This window comes from Corvus cornix, chromosome 7 (assembly GCF_000738735.6).
Source record: "Corvus cornix cornix isolate S_Up_H32 chromosome 7, ASM73873v5, whole genome shotgun sequence".
Classification (NCBI taxonomy): domain Eukaryota; kingdom Metazoa; phylum Chordata; class Aves; order Passeriformes; family Corvidae; genus Corvus; species Corvus cornix.
This window is the reverse complement of record NC_046337.1, coordinates 30,881,101-30,904,392: the sequence shown is the minus strand read 5'-3', so window position 1 is coordinate 30,904,392 and position 23,292 is coordinate 30,881,101. Positions and strand designations below refer to the sequence as shown.

General features: G+C 41.1%; 1 protein-coding gene across 7 annotated transcripts in view; it reads left to right on the top strand.

Annotated features, from left to right (window-relative positions):
* MYO1B (myosin IB) overlaps window positions 1-23,292 on the top strand; it is a 110,158-nt gene that overhangs the window by 7,532 nt on the left and 79,334 nt on the right. For 6 of the 7 annotated variants that reach the window (XM_039554879.1, XM_039554877.1, XM_039554878.1 and 3 more), the window contains exons 2-3: window positions 8,087-8,227; window positions 21,846-21,961. In XM_039554879.1, the coding sequence (XP_039410813.1) occupies window positions 8,093-8,227; window positions 21,846-21,961 (251 nt within the window). In that variant the 5' untranslated portion in view covers window positions 8,087-8,092. Of the gene's footprint in view, window positions 1-4,638; window positions 4,743-8,086; window positions 8,228-21,845; window positions 21,962-23,292 lie in introns of those variants that run through there. The other variant, XM_019290496.3, reaches the window with a different exon arrangement.

Here is a 23,292-nt window from a genome sequence, read left to right as displayed (position 1 = left end):
TTCCTCCTGTTTTAAATGGAAAAGTACAGGGACATTTTTGGTTTACCCAGACTTTTACTGCTTGTAAGAGGATATAGGTGCATGGAAACTGCGGTACCCTGTGAGTGCCAACTGCTCTAGGAGTTAGGGTGTGCTCAGTTATCATGGCTGAGTTGATGCTGGGTAGATACAGGCACCAATGCCTCTTCTGGGGTCTGGATTTCCTGAAGCTCCTGATTAGGTTTGTCTTCATCTGTGACTGGTTTTAAGCCTGGTTCAGTGACTGTTGCGATGACTTTCTGTGGCTGTTTTTCCTTCTGCTGTTGGCAGCTGAGTGAAGCTGTGGTGTTACCTGGCCTGTTATTTCATTTTCTGCATATCTTCAGGGCCTATCACCAACGTCTTAACAGGCAGCAAAGCATTTGAGCAGAAGATTAAGCCTGTACTCTGGTATTTTAAACCTGTGGTATTATGGCATCTCTTAGTATCTACCTTCCCCACAGTGTAAATCAGTGTTCACTCCAGTTGCTCCACCATGAGCAGTTCTTTTGCCTGGATCCAGGGGTGTGTAGTTCCCGTGCTGTCTGCAGGAAAGCAAGGCTTCCTTTCTGCCCATGTGCTTGTGTGGAATAGAAAGTAAAAATCCTATTATAATCAAAGATCTCGATTACAGCTGATTGCTTGATTGCTCCCGAGGGACTGGAACCTCAGTTGAGAGAAGTGATTTGACTTTGTGAGGGCTGATTGTGTGTAAAAGTGTTTTGTGGAGATCTACTACTGAGAGATCTTTTGAACCCAAGCTCTGGTGTGGTGGCAAGCAACTGCAAACAAAGAAGTTCCCCTTACATAAATAAACACTACCTTGTTTTTTGTGCCCCTGTTCTGCAAATGTAACCTTTGGATTGGGCAGGATCCCCCAAAATTGGCAGAAAACTTTAGGCGGCAGCTTGAAAGATTAAGATAATCAGTTTAAAAAGGCACCCACTGCTTAGTGTAGCTTAGCTGTCCAGTAGTAAAAACTATTTTTTTTTTTTCTGAAAGAATGGGGGTGTTTTCTATGTGTCTATATCCTGTACTGACAACTTTTTAAAAGTTGTGTTGTTTGAAGAACACTGTCAGTCTAAAATCAGTTTAGGGGGAGAAGGCAGGACCTTTGACAACTTTTGCCTTTGCAGTCCCATTTTGTTCCTTATTTTGAAAAAGATTCGAGGAAATCTTAGCAAGGTATGTGCCAAAGATGGAGCCCCTTTGTTCCTGAATACTTTATCCCTTTCTGTAGATGTGGACCTGGAATGATTATAAAACTCTGTGGCTAGGCAATGACTAAGAAAAGCCTAAATATAAGAAACCACCATGGATCCTGTTTCTGCTGAACTCAGTGGGAATTTCACCAGAATTTTGGACTGTAAGTAGCCTTGGTAGTGAAGGCCTATTTCTAGATGCATTCAAAATGCCCAAGGTGTTTCCCCCCATTAAACTAAATAAAGAAAAAAAGAGGAACAAAAGGACTCTAGAATAACCATTTACAGAAAAGGCCACTTCACACCAATATTCTTTGAAGCCTGTCAATATAATCCAAAATGTAAAGGAACATTTGCAGGGTAAAAATGGAGTAGCAGACATATTTTGACTGTATTTTCACAGCTGCTACAGAAGAGTGCCTTAGCAACGTTGAAAGACCCAAATGTTTTTCCCAGAACCTGGTGTGACTGTATGACTGACCCAGATTAGTTAAAGTACGGCAGAAAAGCTGACTTAGGAAGTAGATCAACTCCAGAGTGCGATTACTGGTGGCAGTTATTGTGTTGTGGTTGCAAAATAATTATTAGAAGTAATTTGAAGACATGTACTGCTGGGACTGTAAAGTAGAAATAATAGAATAGATATACCCCGTGGTCTCGTAGAGCAGGTAATACCCATGCTAATGTTATTCAAACTGCTGGGAGAAAAATAACAGAAAGTAGCCTTAGAGAAATGCAAACACAGCCCCCCAGGCTGCTGAATTAGTCTTTTTTTAAGGAAGAGAAGAAGGGCAGAGCTGTATCTTCTGCATACATGGCTTGTGTGATTTTGGTTTTGTGGTAAGATACTGTGCACCTTTTCGGTGATACCAGAGTTGTTCATAGTCTCATCTTAATATGAACAGAGGCACGAGAGAGGCATCTCTCTCAGTTTAGGGGAGATTACTGATTAATGTGGGTTGCAACCAAGCTGATGTAAAAGAGAAAACACCCCGCCCCCAACACCAAAACAAAACCCCCAATACTCCCCCAACGAGCGCCAAAGAACTACAGCAGCAACCAGACCTCTCACTTTCCATTTATGAAGAACCTGAGTCCTGTTAATGAAGAAAGTTTAATCCACAGTTTATGTCAGGAGGAGATAATGCCCCAGCTAACATTTTGTACGTGTGCTAATGCAGTCTAATTTCACACTATCAGTTTTTCTAAACTGCAGTTAAATCCATTGTTAAACTGTTAAAATATGATATTGCCTCACGGTGGTTGCAACAGTACCTTAAGTGGCCTGATTCTTTCTTGAAAATTACCCAATCTTTAGATAAATGGCGGAGCATTCATTTCTCCTGTGGAATTCTCTGGTCAGATCTTCTGTCATCTAAATTGCATTCACTGGTGCGAAACTGTCCTAATCTGATGTTGCTAAAGGGCTGTTCCCATTTAGCTGATGCTGAATGCAAACATTCCTGCGGTCCCAATACAAATACACCCCGTAATGCCGCATTTTACTTTTGTAATTCACCAGAGCTGTTTGCTGTTAAGTACTCAAGGAATCCGGTGCACGTGTGTAATATTCAGTGCCCACGGAAATTTAAGAGAGGTTGCACAAGGTTTCAAATAATAACTCTTACTTGGTAGGTAAGATGTGAGAAACATTAGCTAGTTCAAAAGCTCGGAATTATAAACTTTTCCAGTTTGGAAAACACTGATTTTTTCAGTAGGGCTGCGAGAAAGAAAGGAATTCAGAAGCTATTCAGACATTGGCGAAACCAAAAGGAAAGATGGAGAGTCAGAGGAAGCATTTCAGTTCTTTGAGTGCTTTTACTGCTGTTGCGATATCCATTAACATTCCTTCCTGCAATTTGTCAGTCACGTTTCTCAAGTCCATTTTCTTGCAGGAAAAAGTAATGGGGCTGCAGCACCGTGCTGTTTTCTGCATGCTCTTTTCCACAGGACATGGATGTGTCAGAGCAGCAATTGTGAGCAGTCACAGCTGGGCAGGAGGCTGCAGGTGTTAGGTGTTCCTGGCAGACCGCGGCCTGGCAGCAGATGGGAAGGGTCTGGAGGGAAAGCAAGGGTTTCCTCTGGGTGGTATCAACGTTTTTTCACGCCTGCTGATGTCGGGAAATCTAGCTCTGAGTGAAAAGGGCATTGTAACAGTTCAGCTGCAGGGCCTGCCTCAGTTTGCCTGGTGAGCCAGCACTGGGTGTTTCCAAAGAACTTGCACCTTCGGGGCATCAGCCAGAGGCTGGTGAGACACAGGGTTTGCTGGGCAGCAGGACAGGATAAATTTAAATCCTGCCTCTTGCTAAATTGGTACTTAGGCTTGTCATGAGCAGCCCGAGATGATGGTTGCAGCCCCTTTTGGTTTTGTTTTGTTCAAGTAATGACATTGTGTCCCTGGCTGCTTTTTGCAGCAGTGGTCTGTCGATGTCCTCACTCTGTGTGGGCTGATTGCTCCTGGACACAGGAAACAGGGAAGGGGTGGGCAAGCATAATTACAGCCTGACAGGGGCTCAGGATCAGACCTGGAACATGAAATCAGTTTGAACTCCACTATTGAATTACTGGTGTTGCACATTTGTCCCTGTTAAGATTTAGAAAAAGGGGGTTATTTTCTACAGTGAGCTGGTTGTAGTGAACCAAAGGCTTGGGTTTTTTTTTTTTTTTTGTTTTTAAGTAATTGGAGCTTGAAGCATATGTAAGCACATCTGTGTCAATTTTGGGAAATTGTCCTCTTGCTACAATGCCAGGAAAGACAAAAAACCAAGCCACCTCTGCAGCCAGTGATAGTTCCAGTGCACCAAACTTCAAGTGTGAGCTAAGGCCTGCACAGCTGTAGGAAGCTGCTGACAATTGTTGCTGTTCTGCTGTTGGAGGGTGATGTGGAAAACCTCGGACAATTCCATAACATGCTGTATGCCAATAACAGGGCATTACTTCATTTCCCCCGTAGAGAATGTGTGCATTTCATTGTGCAAGGCTTCAGGGGTTTTGCCTATTCTCTGTATCCTCTTCTATTTATAGTTCTCATTAGCTCTTGTTTCAGAATGGCCAATGATATGACTGCTGTGGCTGTGGGATGCTGTGATTTTTAATTTGCCATTCTTGTGGCCAAGAGGGGCAAGAAGGTTTTAGATTCACCCGGCCTGGCTGGATGGCAATCCCAGGCACTGCAAGCAGTGGATGCAACAGTCTGTGTTTTAAAAGGCTCTGTGTGGCGTGGGAGTGTGTGGATAAAAGCATTTAAAGACACAGCCTGCCCAGCACTTCTCCTCCCAAGCACCTTGTCCAACATAAAACAGATCAAGCTGTGAAGGGTTACTGAATAAACTTTTAAAGAATTTTTCTGAGAATGGAAACATGTTGCAAATGTTCTCACTCCATTGAATTAAGGACTATATATGAGACTGAAGGGAGGAAGAACAGATTTGACAACTGCCTACAGAAAAAGGAGGTATTTTGAAGCACTGCTGATCTTTCCTTTAGGGACAAGAAGAGTAAATTTGGGAGAAGCCTCAAGTGGTAAGTGGGTATGGGTGAGACCAGGGAGTGTTGGAGGAAGAATCTGATTTGCAGACTAGAAGCATTAGAAGAATTTTAGGGTTTTTTTTCTGAGCTAAATTTTGCTATATTAATAATTTGCAGCTGTAATCTTTGTGCGCTTGCTTTTAATTGAATTTCTGAAATGACAGTGCAGTTCAAATAGAGCCTCCCAGCAGTACCTCTATTCACCTTCCACCATTCAGCAGGCTTCATTTGAAAATCATTAAACCTCTCCTTGTTTAATAGGATACAACCCAGTCTGGTTCTTTTCTCTATCCTAAGACCGAGTTTGCCTGTGTTTGCTCTCTCACCAGCACAGCTGTGGCTTTGGTCACTCCTGATCTCTCAGGCACTGGGAGCAGGTTCTGGTCCCATCCTTCTCATAGATCTGGTTCTTGAGAAACATTTATCTTTTTAAAGGTGTGTGAATATGTGCCAAAGGAGAAGCCACTTGCTTTCATGTACTGCTCTCCAAACTGGTGAGCATGCTGTCAGCAGTGCTGATGGAAAATATTAACAGCTGCAAGGCCTCTTTGAGTATATGGCAAATACTTGGACATTAATTTGGATTGAGTTTCTGAGCTTTTTCTGAAGTTTAGCCATGTAATGTTGCAAGGGTTTGGTTTTTTCTTTTCATGTGTAGTGTGCTAATTTTTGACTTTTTTTATAAAGCTACTTCTAAAATTAGTATTTGGTATTTTCTAAGTGCTGTATATTAATCTTCCACTACATTCTCCTAGCAGATTAATTTCAGTTATGAAGTCCTATTTAATTGATTAATATATGTTTAAACATTGTTGGTTTCTCTTAGCAGTGCTTTTTTCTCCAGTTTTTACCTCAGGTAGACAACCAAATTATCCCACAAACTGGATTTTCCTTTGTTAGCTAAACCAGAGCAGGGATTATGATTGGATTCCACCAAAGCAAAGGCTAACAACAGTGGTATGGCAGCATACTCTTGAATCATACATAAGTGTATGAGGTAATCTTTAATGAAGTTTTGCAAAGGCTAGGCTATTGAAAATGATTTTGAGCAATCAGTGTTAAATGAGTCATCTCAGCCTATTGTCCAATTTTTTCGTCATTTGGGTTTCTAGTATTTTCTAACTTGCAAGTTAATGAAAATATTTTAACCATAGAAATCTGTAAATTATTGTGGAAGAAACGAAGATGAAAATTAACCTTTGACCATAAAATTGAAGTTTTCCAATATATTGTCAATATATTAAGTTAATATTTGTGTACAACTTCTTGATCCAACTTACAGTAGTAGGTATAGTGTCTTCTGCAAAACATGCCACTGAGTTTGGGAATACAGGGATGTTTTTGATCAGTTTGGCTTGCTCTTGAAATTCCCAAGCAGTGATGCATGAAGTGTGGTAGGTGGTATGTAATTTCACAATGGTAAATGAGGTATAGTACTTAGAACTTAAATTTTAGGTTTAAATTGCCCTTATTAGGATTTTTGTGTTGGCTTTTTTTATATGTTTGGCCACAAAGCCATTATTTAATAAGTTCCATATTTGAGAAGGGTTTTATTTTTTCAGCCTTCAAAAATTATTTGAGTTGTATGGTTGCTGTATGGTAAGTAATTAGGTCACTGAAGAAGACTGGTAGTTTAAATAATTTGTCTTAATGGGATGCAGAAGTTAAAGTGATACCTCTGAAAAGATTCTATGAATGTTTAAAAATTTTTTGGAGAGTCAGAGAGGTGAATTTTTAAGAATAAAAGTATCTTTCTCTACAAAAATACTTGTCCAGTGTTTCTGTTTAAAATAAATGCTCTTTTGTTTGCTTAGCAGAGTTGACTCAGCTTTGGTTGGTTACCATAATTCAGCACTCTTTTTGCATTTCCATGTGAATTTCTAGTAATTCCCAGGCTTGGTTCAGGTTTTGGGGATCTTTTTGTATCGCTCTGTTAGCTGCCTGTGGAGCTGCACTTCTCTTCGTTGAATTTGGAAAAACATCAAGCAAGACTTAAGTCTTGATCTAAAATCCCTCAAATGTCACTCACTGATGAAAAACATCAAATAATTTTTAGTAAAGTAGTGGCAGCAGGCAGAAGGGAGAGGTAAAAGGCTCTTTACTTGTTTCAAATTAGTTATCTGATGGAGAGCTTCTATGGCAAGGTAGCACTGATTATATAAGGTAATAGCTGCTCAATGGCATTGGGGGAAACAAGAAAAAATATTTAGAATTAAAATGTGCAGCAGGGGTAGGGGAAACAAGGATAGCCTGATAACATTCCGTAGCTGGGAGGTGACAGCTGACTGGTGAAGTTGAGCTGTTGTTTTGTGTAGCTGTAGCTGTGCGGTGGCTGGTCCTTGGTTTGCGTGGTCAGCAAAGTTGTTCTCTCACCTCTGGTTCCCTGTTTGCTGGCTGCTGCTGTGAATCCATCCATTTTTCAGTCTCCTCACAAAAGCTGAAAGCAGTAACTATGTGCCTGGAGTTCTTGAGGAGCTCAGTAATCTCCAGCATTTGGATTGGAGGGATAAAAGGCTGGAAGGATCAAAGAAGTGCCAAGTTTTGGCCTGACCTTGACTTCTTCGTCTAAATGACTCCCTTTGTCAGACTTGCTTACTTTGTTTGATCCTGGTCCCCTGTTCAAGACCATCTTCTGACTTCTGCCACTCTGGTTATATTGATGCAGAGTCTCCACTTGTCAGCTGGATTGTTGCTGCCCTGTGAAAATGTTCTCTCAAGCAACAAAATTACAAGTGAATGAAGTCATTTGGTAGCTTCATGTAGCCAAACCCAGCACTGTACTGGAATACAGGCACTTTAGAATCCAAGGTTCATGAACTAAGATCAAATAGTGTGTTTTTTGTCTCTGAGTGGGTTCACTGAGTTAGTTTCCATTTCAATATTGATGGAGTTTGAGAAGTGCAAGTAAGGGTGAAAAAGAAATTCAGATTAAGGTGTTGGCAAATTTAAACCCTAGTTTGGAGATCCTGATGAAGCTTTCAATAAAACATGGGTTTGCATGCACTTGAACTTTGTGTTGAAGTCATCCAAATAATCTGGCTGTGATGCCCACTGGAATCTTCACTCCTGTTTCTAGGAGTTTCATGTTTAATGTACAGTGGACCAGAAGGCATTGTTGACTATTAGAAGTTAAATTTTGGAATCACATGGATTGCCTGGGTAGATGGAATGACTTTGAGAATGCTCCTTGGAAACATAATTTTATTGTAGTGTTCTTTGATGGATTTTTAACTTTTATTCCTAAAGTAGTGTTACTAGAGAACGCCTGTGAATAATTAGAATAACCTTGAGCTAACCTTTGCTGTTTGTTTTATTCTTGCTTCTTTTGTTTTTCCCAGGACAAAATGGCCAAAATGGAGGTCAAGACGTCACTTTTAGACGACATGATAGGGGTGGGAGATATGGTTCTTTTAGAGCCACTTAATGAAGATTCGTTCATCAATAACCTGAAGAAGCGCTTTGATCACAATGAAGTTTATGTGAGTATATGTTAAGAAATAACATCCTATGGGGAGCTATGCTGTCATTCTTATGCTATGTGTTCATTTTTAAGGATACACACAGATTGAATGCCTGAACATTATCTATTGTATTAGGGATGTTTTAAACCTTACTTGTGCTGTAGTCTTTCCTGTACTGTATTCTTTGCACTTGATCTTTCCCATCTGGGATATTTTTCCTTTTTCTTTGTCCCCATTGCACAACACGGGAGACTTCTGATTTTCATAAAGACCAGTTCCAGAACTGCTGCTGACAGTAACTTCGATGGTCCTGTTTTCAGAGGGCATTTGCAGTTATAAATAATTCACTTACAGGGAAGGCTCTTCCAGGATGTTAGAGCGGGCTGAAGTAGGAACAAAACATGCTTGGAATATGCTAAGGCTGACTTAAATGTTGCCTGCTATCTTTGATTTGCAAAAGCATTGTGTTTATTAAAATGGTTGGATTTTAAACTAGATACAGTGAGCTTGGATATGTGTGGAAATAATCAAAGTCTTCAGGCATATTAATCTCTGAGTGATGATCAACAGGAGAGATGTTGTGAACTGGCAGTTGAAACAGGCAGGGAATGAAGAAGCAAATTGTGATTCCGGTTAAGCCTTTTATTTCCTGCTTCATCTCTTCATTCCACTTTTGCTAAAATGTGCACGGTATTGTATCTGTTATACTGCTTAGGCTGTGTGAACTTAATGGTTTGTAGAGACTTGCCAAGGCTGCTGGTGAGCCTCAATATTAAAGGCAAAGTATAGCTATGATCTGCAAGCAATTGTGTCTGCAGCTTACTACAATCAAATAAGTGTTCTGTACTTTATTATAATTTAGTCTTCCCCCCCCATTTTTAATTTTTAGTGTGATTATATTTTTCATTCTTGCTAAGCATTTGGACTATCATGGTTTCATTATACTGGAGAATGGAAGGGAGAAGGTATGGAAGGATCTGTGCTGTTTTTGTTTGCTTCTTCTATCCCTTAGTTATAGTCTGTGCTTTTGTACCTCTGCTATTCATTGTCTGTCACATCTCAATTTTCCTCCTCAACCAGGCCTGCTCCCTTTTCTGGAGACATTAGGTTGGTAATACACAGTTGCTTGTAACTGCTGTTGTGTCATCTCCACTTATTTGTCCTTCAGGTTGTGCTGACAATTTAAATTAAAGAGAAAATTAAATTAAGACAAGGACTCTCAGTATCCATGAAAACCTTGTTGAGGAAGAAACCAAAACAATGTATATTTGTGGAAACATTTTTTTCCACAATGATTAAGAAAAATATCACTTTTTTTTTTCAGCTTTCCTTATACCCTTGAGAGTTACATTTGCAAAACTTTGTGTCTTAAATTTTCCTTGTTCCTTGACGATGTGTTCTGTTCCCTGTGGATAATAAGCCTTGGACGTTGATACGGGCAGGTTGATATCAGACTTCTCTTTTCTGCTCTTTCATCCTGCTTCTGGCAAATCCTTCATTTTCAACAACTGCAGTGGCTGCTGCTCCTGGGATTCAGAGGGGTTTTTTTCCAGTCAATGGCTTGTATACTTAACATGTTCCACATCAGTTTTGGGGTTAATACTCTGTTCCTAATGGCTACAGTAACAGTGGGTGATACCGAATCATCTCATTCCACTTAAGAAAGAATGAAGCAAAAGGGAAGAGAGCTATTTGCCTGGAGATTAAAGAAGGCAGTACCATGCAGCCCAATCTTTGGGTCATAGTTGAAAGTTTTATTTAGAGCATTAAAGATACAAACCTGTTCTGTGAGGGCACCCTGGACTACGCAGTTTCTTGTGAAGGATTGCTATAAATCTTAAGGGAGTGGATTTCTCAAGGGGATTTTTTGGTTTCTTTTTTCTTTTCTTGTTTTCTGTAACTACTATGGATTGCAAAGTATTTAATTACATGTTTCTGCTTAATTCAGACTGGATTTTTTTTCTTGAAAGAAGTTGGTTTGAATGGCAAATGAGTATTCTGTTTTGTTTTTATCTGCTGTTACGAGCTAGCTGACAACATGTGTTCAAACGCACAGTTCTTTGAGAGGGAGACAGTGATGTATTTCCCCCAGTTTCTGATTCTATTGCACCTGGCACTGATGTGCAATGTAATTATCTGTATTGTGTGCTTTGGTAGGTGATACCAGGCGTCACTTTTCCCTAGCAATGTAGGATTCTTTGGCTTGCAGGTGGGAAGACCTGTTTTTTTAAGGTCTTACAAGCTCTGTGTGTGAAATCACAATATGAAGGCCAAATGTTGCAGATCTTTGCAAGTATTAAAATATTCATTACATACTATGGTGGAAAAAAGGGATGTTTATGCCTGTGCCACATGCTGCTACCAAGTATGCAAGTTACTTGGCTTGTGATGCTGCATGGTTTTATTTACCAAATCACTTGAGAGTATTGTCTCCTCTCCATATCAGTTGAGTTTCGCTGCATTGCAAATTTTCATGCCTCTGTTGCATATTGTAGAAAACTTGTAACACAGTAACAGTTGGAATGGTGCTCAGTGTAACAACCACATTAATTTTCAAGTACAAACTCTTCTCTACTTTCTCCTTGTTGCCACCAACTCTCTTCTCACTCATGGCAACTACACTTTTCATTTCTGCTTATAGACTCTGATAAGGACAGTGAAGCCTCTGTTACACCTGGAAGCAGGGCTTGTTTTACCATGTAAAATCTGTAGTTTGCATTCTGGGGAAACCAAATTTCACTATTAAAGAGCTGTTGTTGGTGCTTAACCAAGACTGCAGATTTCTGCTGCTCTGACAAGCTACATACAGAAATTGACCTCTCAGGATCCTTCCAGAGGGCACTAGGAATGGATTTATTCTTTAATGGCTCAGCCGTGGGCTGAAGTTCAGCCCTCACGTCAGTGCTCCACTGCAGGCATTACCAGAAGTTGTGTCCAAGTTTAAAGAACAAAGTCAAGCTGCAGCAAGCCAGTCTTGCCCAACATGGGTTTCTAAGCTGTTTCCTGCAGTCTGAAGGCTGTGTCTGCGCTACACATGTTAGTTTTAAAAGGGAGTTGCAGTTATAACCTTTGGAAGGGTTTGTTGTGAGGAATGAGACCTTTAACATGGATAGCTTTGAAGGTGCTGTAAGGTTGGCTGGATGCTGCACGATTGTTTGCCAGTCTTGGGTAGGTAAACGCACAAAGGGGGCTTACGAGAGAAGTGGGCACAAACTTTTTAGTAAAGCCTGTTGTGATAGGATGAGGAATACTGGTTTGAAACTAAAAGAGAGTAAATTTAGACTAGATAATAAGCAAGAAAATTTTTTATGATGTGGATAGTGAAACACTCTAACAGGTTGTCCAGAAAGGTGATAGGTGCCCCATCCCCAGAAACATTGAAGGTCAGCATGGGGTTGAGCTATGAGCAACCTGGTCTAGTTGGAGATGTCCCTGCTCATTGCAGAGGGGATTGGACTACAGACCTTTAAATATTCCTTCCAACTCAAACTCTTCTGTGATTCTGTGAAATGTGAGAGTCAGATCGAGCCATCAGTGAACAATGCCAAACCTCTCCCCTCCCCACAGCCAAAGATGACAAGATAGTTGGGCTCATTCCACTAGAAGATTTTTTTGCCTTTTCTAGTCTCTTTCACAGTTGTTATGTTTGATGCTGAATATTTGATGTTGGAGATCCAGGTGCCAGCTCCATTGGCCCCTTTGAAACTCTAGATCTTCTCCATAAGAGCTCCCTTTGCAAAAGCATTTAGATCTGGATCCTCTGATGGTCCTTTTGTATCATGCCAGGCACATTCACTGTAAGCCTTTCAAGAACATTGGGCAAAGTTTCATGCTGTGGTGCAAGCAGGGCAATGAGTTCCCTCGTAAGACTGAGGGAACAGACTGTGGCTTGATTACCTGTTGTTCAATTTTATGTGTATTTGGTGGAAAGTTTAATAGACTTGGGTGTTGTGTTACACACTAGAGTGTGAAGCTGGAGGCTGTGCCTATAAAAATAAGCATGAAGGCTGGTGGAGCTGGAGTTAGGCCAAATATTCTGCTAAAGACCATCAGATTCTGCAGTAATCTCATGCTGAGTGGCTTGGGGGGGGAGCGGGCAGGGTTTGTTGGGTAACACACGTGTTAATTGGAAATGGGAATCTTAAAGTTTAGTCATGTCTGGAAATGTCTGAGGTATGTCTGACCAAGAAAAATCTCATTAGAAAGCTGTAATTGTTTATTATATTGTTTTTTCAACTCTTAAACTTTACATTGATAAAATTTTCATCGCTCTTCCACAAAAGTTCTTTTCTGTAACTGTTGGTAACAAAAGCCCGTGGGAGTCTTTCGTTAACTTTACAAAGTAAAATGTGGCTCATGGGCAATGCATTAGCAAGTAGGAAAGAATCCCACAATGTTGATTATTTGAAGGTTTCAGGGAGCAGTTTGTGCGGTTAAAATGTGTGACCTGCAGACCACATGGAAAACTTTAAATACATTCATAAAGTCCAGTTTGTGTGTGATTGATGAAATTTTGACTTGTTCTGTTGAACTCCCCCTCTTAAAGTTTTGGTTTTTTTTTCTAAGTTGGCTGAAATATGCTCGCCCAATCCAGCTCAGCAATTATTTTTCCTTTGTAGTTTGGGATACTGACAAATGGGAGGGGGCATCTGTCTATATATGCATTTACAGTGACTCGTGAATGGTAGAGATTTTGGATAAAATGTAGTATTTGTACTGGTCTGAAACTTATTTTTATACTGGGTTTGTTGCTTTGTGAGGCATGTGGAAGTGTCAAGGGAGGTGTGAGGAGTCTGGAGGGGAGTGGAGCTGTGTAGACTCACAGGAGTCAGCCTTTAGAGGTCAGATACGGCTTTATTCTGCTGCCCTGCACATTTTTCCCCACAGCTATGTTGTTTCTTGAAGTCTTCCCAAATTTGCAGAGGTCAACATTTTGTTCCTTACAAGAAAATGTTTGTTTGCTTTTTGTTCTTACAACAAAACAATCTTTCTCTGATGTCAGCGTTTAATTTGTATTTTCTGGTGTGTGGAGTTTGTGGGCTGCTTTGGGCAGCAGCAGTCTTATGTTACTGAACATTTGTTGTTTTATCACTGAAACATTAAATATTTGTCATTCCGGGGTAATAACTCTGTTTTATCTGTTTGAGGTACCATCGTCGTGGCTGCCTTCTGATGGCATGGCCATTGTGGTGTGCTTGTTTTGTAGACTGAGCTGCTGCCTGTTAATCTCTATTGCTTTAATATTTTAGGGTTAGCCTTTTTGGTTTTGACTTGCCTTTACTGCATGGTGTCTGTCTATACTATTGATTCATCCCATTTTCAGCTACCTTAGATTATTTAGGACTTCACTGAATTGCTGTCAAGCACAGTGGCTTTGTTCCTGCTGCACTCATACCTGGTATTCCAGATGCTACGTTTGCAAGAACAGGGTAGGGAACAGAATTATGTGAATGAGGCCAGTTGTTCTGGTTTGCATCAGCCTTGTGTGACCATCCCATTGCTGCTGTGAAGAAGAGAGGCTTGTGGTATTGGGATACACAAATGCAGCTTGCTGGGAAAATCTGTGTGGTAGTAGTAACTGAGTGATTGCTGAAGTTCAATTTTATTCTCAATTTCATTACCTCCTGATGCCACCATGGTCATGTTCACCTTTAAAATGTTGTTGTTGAGGCCAGGTGGGGTCCTTTGTTGGGTTTTGGTGAGGGTTGTTGTCCCCTGTGGTTTTTGGGTATGCCCTAGCTGTGCGTGTGCTGGCTGGTAGCAGCACTGTGCTTTGCTGCTCCTGCAGCAACACGCAGAAGAGTCTTTCCTCCTGCCAGATCTGACCCTGCTCTCTTGTACTTTCATGTATTTACTTGAGTATATCCAGCGAATCCAGCCTGGGCTCTGGTCTTCCTTTGGGAGTTCGAGGAGTGGCAGGTGCGGTGGCTGACCAGCTTCTTAAAGGCAGGGTGATTTGAGAGCTGGATCAGAGCAGCCATCCATTCGCCTGTGATGGGAGCCCAGGGGACCTGAGTTTCTTCCCATCTCCTTCTCTTCCTCTCTTGGGGAATGCCTGTGTCAATTTGAGCAATTTTCCCATCAGTGCCTCAACAGTTTTGCCCTTTGAGGGAAGCTACTGGGTTGTAGTAATAATATTGTTGCAGCTGCCACAGGCTAAGACTTTCAAGCCTGCTGCTTCTTCAGATATGAAGAAAGGCTTGTGTGCCCAAGGCACATCTTTTGCTGTGATAGCTTGTGGCCTAAGAAGTATTCTGCCTCCCTGCAAATCTTGTTTTGCTTGTTATCTAGATAAAAATCCTGTGGGTCCTCTGGCCCTTCACATCAGCTTGCTCTGGCAAAACAAACTTTATAACTTGCCCAGAGTCAGGAGTAAAGATTCTCAGAGGCAGCAGGTTGGCTGCTTTTTACCTTGAAGTGCTTCGTGGGAGGAGAGTTATTTATCTCAAGGCAGTGCTTTGTTTCCTTTCCTTTTTGTACGGCTCCCAGGATGCAGAGCCTCGTGTTTGAGGCACTGTTTGTAGGGCTGCATGCGGTATTTGCATGAAGGAGTAAGAAAACAATAATAAGGATCACAGAAAACTGTATGCATTTGGTGGGATGTATGTAGGGGTCTTCTCCTCCCCTACGCACCCTTTCTTTATTTTGCCTCTGATGTGATGCTTTGAAAAAAGAGAGGAGAAAGTGTAGGAAATGCTTCCAGTTATGGTATTGGCTTTGCCTCAAAATACTATGCGTTTCTTCACTAAGGTGATGATGACACTTGGGGCATTTATTGTTGGTTTCAGTGTATGTTATATGAAACTAAAACACAAAAGGAAGATTAATGAAAGATCAACAAATGACAGAAATAGAAGCAAAAGTGTCAAAGTGCTGTAAAAACATGGCTTTCACCCTGAAGAGCACAGGTTAGCCTTGGATGCAACATGGCAGAAGGTTTCCCTTCTCTCCCCTCACATTTTATTTGTACAGAAATAATGGAACATTTTTGAGTGAATGCTCTTGGTAATGTTTTCACCAATGGTTTATTGGCACAGACCTATCCACTCTTCAGCTCCTGTTTGCTTGTGAAAACAAGTCTTTATCATTTGAAAAGTGGGCAAGCACTGATGTTCGGTGGTGTTTAAATGCTGTCTTGAAAATTTCTCTTGTCACCTTTGGGTTGACTTCCTCATCATGTATTTACAGGTTTTGCCTATATTTGCATGGTGTGTAGAAACTGTTTGTATAAATCATCCCAATGTAGCCAGAGAGGAGACCAGTAGAGAGGATTAGTCTGCTTCATTAATAGGAACACTCAAGTATGTCATAATGATATTGAGGTTAGCAGCAAAGTTCACTGAGCAGGGCAGAGATTTCTATGCCCTCAAGAAACTCAGAAGAGAAACCTGATAATCTGTGCTCATGCATCCACTCAAGTACTCGCTCCAACTTGCTGTATGGATGTCTTTCCCTGGCAAATGATCTGCTCTTACTTCAGGGCTACGATCTCAAACAGGTTGCAGTGTTGTTAAGGGCTTGATCCTGGCCAGTGTGGGTTGCCCACAGCTTGTCCAGACTGCTGCTGCTTGCACAGTGGCTTGCAGGATCAAGCCCATATAGAAGATTATTTTAGCAGTGTGGTTATCCTCTTTGACATAGGTTGCCTGTGTTGTGAGTGTTTGCTCTGGGATATGGATGTAGGCTTCTGCCTTTGTGTGACCTGTCTGAGCTTTGTTTTCTTATATCAGCCATCAATGTACTTGGTACAGGACTGTTATTTTGTCTCCTCAGTTTCTTACTTTCCTTGAATGTTTTTCCCTTCTCAGTTTCAGGAACTCATCCACTGTTCTTCTGAGTAGTTTTTTTACAGCCTTTACTGTCCCGTCCAGGTTTTACAAGGCTGCCCATCCTGGTTAATAACTGCATTAAGCACACAGAGTAGCTTACCAGGATGGGGTATTTTTCTATTACAACATACAGACTTTGTCCACTATGTTTCTGGTACTAAAAGTCTGTTTCTGGGAAGGTGGGCTTGAGCAAGAGAGTTTTCATCATCATGGAGAATAGGCTGTGTTTGTTCAGAAATCCAGTGATATCTTTCTCTGCTCAAGCTCCCAGCTCACTGAAGCACAAGCAGCTTTAGCCCAGTACTGCCTCAACCTGAAGTGCAGCTGCTCAGCTTGGATCACAGGTAGAGTTTATTTTGTATGTGCTGTTGTGAAATGGCACCGGCAAACCCTGGAGTGTTACAGGATGAAATCCTCGTTTGTTTGTTTATTTGTTTGTCTTTTTCAAGTACCCAGCCCATCCCTCTCCACCAAGGAATACAAACACCTCCGTTGCCGTACACAGGAATACAGTAAACCAAAGCCCCAGAAAAGCAATGGGCTCAGGTGGTTTTGCTTTTACTCTTGATGTTACTCTTTTCCTTACTCTTTTCAAACATCATCTCTTGCAACTTTGTGTTTCCAACCTGAAAAAACACAATGGACCAGAGGCACAGTGCATTTAACTGTTTTGTTGTGGCCAACCACAATGTAAAACAAATTTGAGTGCACAACATCGTTGTTCAGGTAATAGTAGCTGGTAAGGTTTATTAAAATGGGAAAATTCATTATAGAGTGAAGTTGCAGTTTTAAATTTGCCAGGCTCTGTTTGAGATTGAGACAGCTCAAAAAACTTAGAACGTGTAAGTACAGGCTTCCTCTGCCATCTCCTTGGCCTCAGCTGTTCTGAACATGCAGCGGCACATGTGCTTATGAATTGGCAAGATCCAGAACTGCAGTAGGTCAGGCAAATACAAAGGAAAATGAATATTATATTAGAAATATAATTTTCATGTGTCACGTTAAAAAAAACCCCTGCAAAACCAAAACACAGCCCTCCCCTACCACAATGAAAATAGTGCTGGGCAAGCTTTGGTTTTGGATTAATTCCAATAAAATCTAGTCACGCTTTTCTTTGATCTTCCTTTTTTAGCTCTCATTTCAATGAATAGTTTTGGTGGCATGATCTGAAACACTTCAAAGTTGTAGGAACCAAATGATTACTTGAGCATAGCCATTACTAAAGGAATGTGCATTATATATATCTGGAGTATTAAAATTGGCCCGCATAAATGGAAGAATATACACTAGCAATCTTATTTTACTAAAATTTCTTTGTTTTCTGTTTCTGTGCTCCAAAGTTTAACAAATAAATAGAGAGAAACCTTGTTGGCCCCTGGGAATTCAGTGCACTTGCCAGGTACATTAGTGCTTGGGGCATTTTACAGCAGAACTGACTTGTGTGCCGCAGCAACTTCTCTGGGCTGTAAGAGGCTACAAGAGGTAAGAAGCAGTGGGTTTGTTTTTAGCAGAGTTGATGAAAGGGATGTAGGATACAATTCCAGAAGGCTTGCAGCAGATCTGTGTAGATGTTTAATGATTTTAAACTCTGCAGAAGGTTGCTTTGCAGAGATTGCCCCAGATCCAGAAAAGCTTTTAAGGATACGGAGCAGGCTTTTTGACAGCCCCAGCTGTACAACTTCTGTGCTGCAGCCTCAGCTGTTGTCAGTCGTGTTCCCAGGCTTCTGCAGATGCAGTCTTCTCTCTTCTGGCCCTTGGGGCATTGCAAGTCTAACTTTGACAGGAGGAAAAATAGCTTTATTAATATACTGTATCCCAGGGTGTGAAATATTCTCCCATAAGTTGTACTAGTGGTCTTTTAAAGGATCTGCTTCTTGGGTTGGCCTGCACTGCCTCTATCTTGTGCATCAGATTTCACTGCAGTGCTTGTGCGCCCTGGCTGCAGAGGTGTTTGGGGACCTTTCACTGGGCTCACTGTAAGGTTTCTGCAACCTCTCAGCTGAAAATGTCTAGTTTATAGCCATGACTTTCCCTAGCCCTTGACTGGGAAGAGGCTGCTGCCTGTACATTTCTCACAAGCAGCAAAAGCCTCATCAACTTGTTATTTGAGGCTTTTTCTTAAGCCAGTCTGCTTGGGTTAGAAGGCTCAGAATGCCTTGCATGGTGCCTATAAACTTGAAGTAGCACTAGTATCTTGCCCCAAGTGGTTACATTGGCTTCCAGTACTAGGGGGAGAAAGTGGGACGTCAAAGGGTCTTGGTCATTGCATCTCAACCAGTATTTAGAGGTGATGTGTAACAAACATTAACAGTGTCTCCAGTTGAATTGGAATTTGGAATTTTCTTCCTGCTTGAGGTGTTAACCCCTGAACTGAACATAAATGAGCTTTATGTGTTGTTTTGGTGGAGAATGCAGAATGTGTTGTCATTTAAGCTGATAGAAATTTGAATGCTCTGTTCTGAAGCTGATGTTTTTGCCCCTTACAGTGTTGCCACGCTACATGAGAGATGCACTGACAAACGATGAGTGAGAGTCCTTTTACTTTGTGCTCTGGGCAAACACAGAATTTGCCTTTGTGAGTTGCAACAACAGAGGAATTGGGAGGAAGGAGTGTTATCAACAGTCTAGTTAGCAAACTTGAGGATACAGCAGATCTCATCCAAACTTGCGTAACAAGACCGTGTCAAACCAAGAAAGAAATCAAACATCAAACCTCCTGACTGTATTCTGTGCATCCATCATCATGAGGCCACTCTTCTGGGGTTTCATTTTTGTCCTTAAGCAGGGAAATTCAAGAATCTCTTTCATCCCTGGGGTGCTGTGGTATGGTCTCCCACTACTCTTGAGCGTTCTGCTTTCAGCACTGGAATGTTTCTGTGCTTGTCGCTCGCTCAAGGATTTAAGCCATTTATTTTGTTTGTTTATAATAGAGTTCTGGTGGGAAGACAGATGTTATGTGGGAAAGCTATTTTCCGGATCTGTTTATCCCTGTTATGTGGAATCTCACAGACCACCAGTAGCAAGTAGCTATTAGGCATCAGCTTTGAGAGATTGAGAGACTGGCATTTTCAGAAGAGGAAATGTATTAGTTCTTGTAAGCAGCTTTGCAACAAACCCAATGACTTCTTGGCACACTTTGGCTTGGTGTTTAAAATGGATTGGAGTATGTCTTTGTTTCAATATAGCCATTTGACCTTTTGAAATATTAGTATTTTAGGAAATGGTCCGTATTTGCTCGTGTCTGACAGTAAAGAGCTGACTTGAATTCCCAAAATACATTTTCTAAGCAGTACTTAGCTATGAAGACATGGTTCTAAATAAATCTCATTTAAATGCCTGTATTCAAAATTAAAAATCAAGGTTTTCACTTTCAATCATCTTTATCTTGATGTCCCAGGGTACTTCAAGGAACTTAGCAATTAAATCGTATGCTATTATGGTAGCAGAATAGGGACAACTCTTTGTGTTCCAAAGAATTCATGTTTCAAAATAACAATGTTCAAGATTTGGCCTTCATCTCCCTCCTGCTGATACTTTGCAACACTGGTTTCACAACAGGCTGAACTTGCAAATTCTTCAGATTTAGCAGGAAACAATTTATTAATGTTTTATCAGAGAAGAGTCCTAATTGGGGTATCCATGCACTTGGGAAGACTAGAAAGCTTCTTACTCTTGGGCATCTGTTATTCTTGCCAGGAATCTGTAGACTTGCAAATTGCCAAGGCCGCATGTGCTGAGAGAGAGCAAAGTAAACACTGTAGAAGGGCAATTTTAGCATTTTCATCTTGTTCAGCCAAAGAGATTATACATAGTTGGAAAATGCTTTCCTCTGTGGGGGGAGGATGACCACAAAACTAGAACAATTTTTTCTTTATTTGAAGAACATGTCCATAAGCACACACTGCGGTGTGTGCTTGAAAGAAGCAAAACTCTCAATTATTTTGGGTTGATCTCAACATCTGAATGGTTGGGGGCACTTCCCTCTGGATTGTGGTGCAGGGCAGGTTGGAGCTGTCCCTCTGCCGGGGTGCAACCCCACTCCCCCTCACAGCACTGGGCATGGGCTTTTGGGGTGCAACCAGCCTGTCTGGGGGTATTGGCTCTGTACTGGGCTCGAATGCATGGGGGCAAATGTTTTACAGGAGGTTTCTGGCCAGTTGAAGGGAGAGGAGGAAGTGTGTGTTGCTTAGAAATGGTGAGTCTTGAGCCCAGTTAGTGAAGTACTGTGTTCCATTGTGGCGGCTGTCGTACGGTGAATTGTCAGCAGTGGCTGCTTCTGATCCATCCCGGGAGTGGGAAACATTACAAGGATGAACTGTGAAAGTCTCTGGAGACCTCATGCCACTTGTTTTATCACTGCAGTCTGGTTTATTCCACTCTGTTTGGGACAGAAAATGCCACGTGAGTTCACAGCTTGCCTGTGTGTATGTGTGCAATGGAAAATTAGAAATGTTCCTCTCCTCGCTTAGGACCAGATTTAGTAGCATTTAGCAGGAAATTGCTTTAGACATGAAAGTTAGATATGGAAGGGTTGCAGCAATTAATATTTTTCATTTGTTACTGCAGTTCTGGCTGTAATTTGATGCTCTACTGAACATGTTTGTCAGTAGCTTGTCCTCCTCATATCTCTCCTTCCATTTAAAAGTGCAAATTACAGTACTTTTCTCTAAGAAATATTGTGGGGAAAAATGCAAATAGTGATTGTCAGGTGCTGAGATATCACTGCGCAGAAACCCTTTAGAACCATAGCACATTAAAAAAAAACTATTGTTTTTTTTTCTTCCGTAGTTACTGCAAATGTAATCTAAGTATTTGGAACCTGCAGCTTTTGTGTAGAGCATTTACACCTCCTAGGGAGCAGTGGTTACTGAAAAACCATGTTCCATCAAGTGTTATTTATTGATTTCACAGTTGTGGAAAGAGATACCAAACACCTGGGGTTTTTTTAATCTTTGGTCAGTATCTGCAGGCAGGATGGAATGGGGCTTTGGCATTTTTTGCCACTCAGTGTGTTTGATTGCAGCCCTTGGAGCTGGAGGGAGGCACTGAAAGCTGTGGGATATCTGGCAATTGGCTGAAGGAATTCAAGTTAGTTGTGTCATGAGCAGACATGGTAGTCATGGTGTGCAGAACTGGTCTTCCTTCAGGCCAGCAGTGCATGGGATCTAGCCGAGTAAAACAGCACATTTCTCCCTTTGCTTTCCAAGGGTGGTGGTGAGCATGTTTAGAATCTGGAAATAAAAATTGCACTTCACGTCTGCTGAGGAACCATGGTAGGACTTTGTCTGGCTTGAACCCTGGCACTAAATCTCTCCTTTGACAGAAACCTGCCAGAGGCTGTTCACCTTCAGGTTTCTTCTGTGCCTGAGACTTTGACAAGGTGACGTAAAGCTCCTCCTTGGGTAGAGGGGCACAGTCCAATGCCAGCCTTTTGGTGTGAGTGCCCAAGGGCTGCAGCAAAGCTCATGTGACATTTGCCATGCAGATGGAGTCAGTTCTTCGTGAACATCTGTATCCTTTTGCCTTTCCCTCCCCCAGCTGAATTAGTCACAGAAATATAGTACGATGGGGCTTTCTTCTAGAAAATGTTCATAAGAGGCTTTCAGTTATGCAGAAATAGGTACTTGGTACCCAACAGAGAGTATCTAAAAGGTGTTTCAAAATGTATAAACATATTTATTCATTGCTACAATTAGGCTTTTTTGTTTGTTTTTTTCACATAAGTATTAAATAGGCAAATAGTGTATAAGCAGCAAAAGTATGTTAAAAAGAAAAATCCACAATAATTTTCTCTTTTCTTTCAACAGACGTACATTGGCAGTGTGGTGATATCAATAAACCCCTACAGATCTCTACCCATTTATACTCCAGAGAAAGTGGAAGAATACAGAAACCGAAACTTTTATGAACTCAGTCCTCACATGTAAGTACAGCAAAGAAATTTTAGTTTTCATTTTGTCCAGGAACAGATGGTACCAGCTGTCTCTCTCCTCAAAAGATCTGTTGATTGAAGCAACCAAAATGAAAATCACACCACCACTCCCCCAAAATGAATTTTTATTAGCTCATCCGTATTTTAAAGGGAAGTTAAAATGAGTTACTCTTTCTCTTTCATGCACTTAGGCCCTGGTATGTGCATTTCAGAACATTTCCCCTAATTGTTAGCAGTAGCGAGTATTACAGCACTGTAAAATAAGCAGTCTGTTTTCAAGGAAATCTGTTTCTTTCAAAGTCCAGACTGCCTCCTGGAAGCCTCGAGGTGTTAAATATGTTTGAATCACAGAGTGTTGCTTTTGATATCTGAAACTCTTAATTTATCTTTGTGCAATGAAGAAAAAGAACCCCTCTCATGATGAATGCAGAAATGTGTTGGATATGTCTGAATGGTAACTGTAGGAAAATTAAATCTTGGTCTTCTCTGTGCTGGGTAGAAATGAGCCCATTCATAGAGGACAGCCAGAGCACCATAAATGCATAATGCAAATTTTGAAACTAAAATAGGATGAATAATAGGACAAGGTTCTGTTTGCAGGTGTGGGTGGTGTGGCTGAGAGTAAGGTGTGTGGTCTTCAAGGTCTGCATGTTGCAGTAACCATTTTATCTTGCCAGTCGTAGTGGTGAGGCTAAAGCCAGCTGTTCCTCCCCTCAGTGTGATGCTGGGAAGGAGAAGAGTTTCCAGCTGGTTGTGAAGCTGCACCTGACTCTACAGCCACAAATTCAGGAGACTGACTTGAGCAATCAGTGGCTGGATAAGTGTCTAAACAGGGCCATACATTTATGCATCTTCTTTCAGTGTTAACTTTTAGGTTAAATGAAAATTATGCGTAGAAAGTTTTCTGGAAGTTATTTGGTTCTGATTAATTTTTTGCCTTAACATTTAATCTGTCACTCTCCCAGATGCATTGTTTGAAATGCAAACAGCCCAATAATCAGATCAACTAACCTTCTGGTAGTTCTTGGGCCTCTTGGTTCTGAACTCTGGCTATGTTCAGGTTTTCTTTCTTCACAGTTTTGTTTAGCAAGCACAATTGCTAGCTAAATTGACACAGTTCCTTGCTAAAAGAATTTTCTGCTCTGCTAATTTTGTTCAGCTGCATAAAATTTGCTGTCAAATGATGGAGTATTTTGAAAATAAAATCTGTGAGTTAAAGTTTGTCTTGACATTCTGAAAGTCAGTATATGTACTTGGTTACACCTTGAATCAATTACATAGTAATATATTGATTTCCACATTTTTCTGTCTCTCTTGAGAGA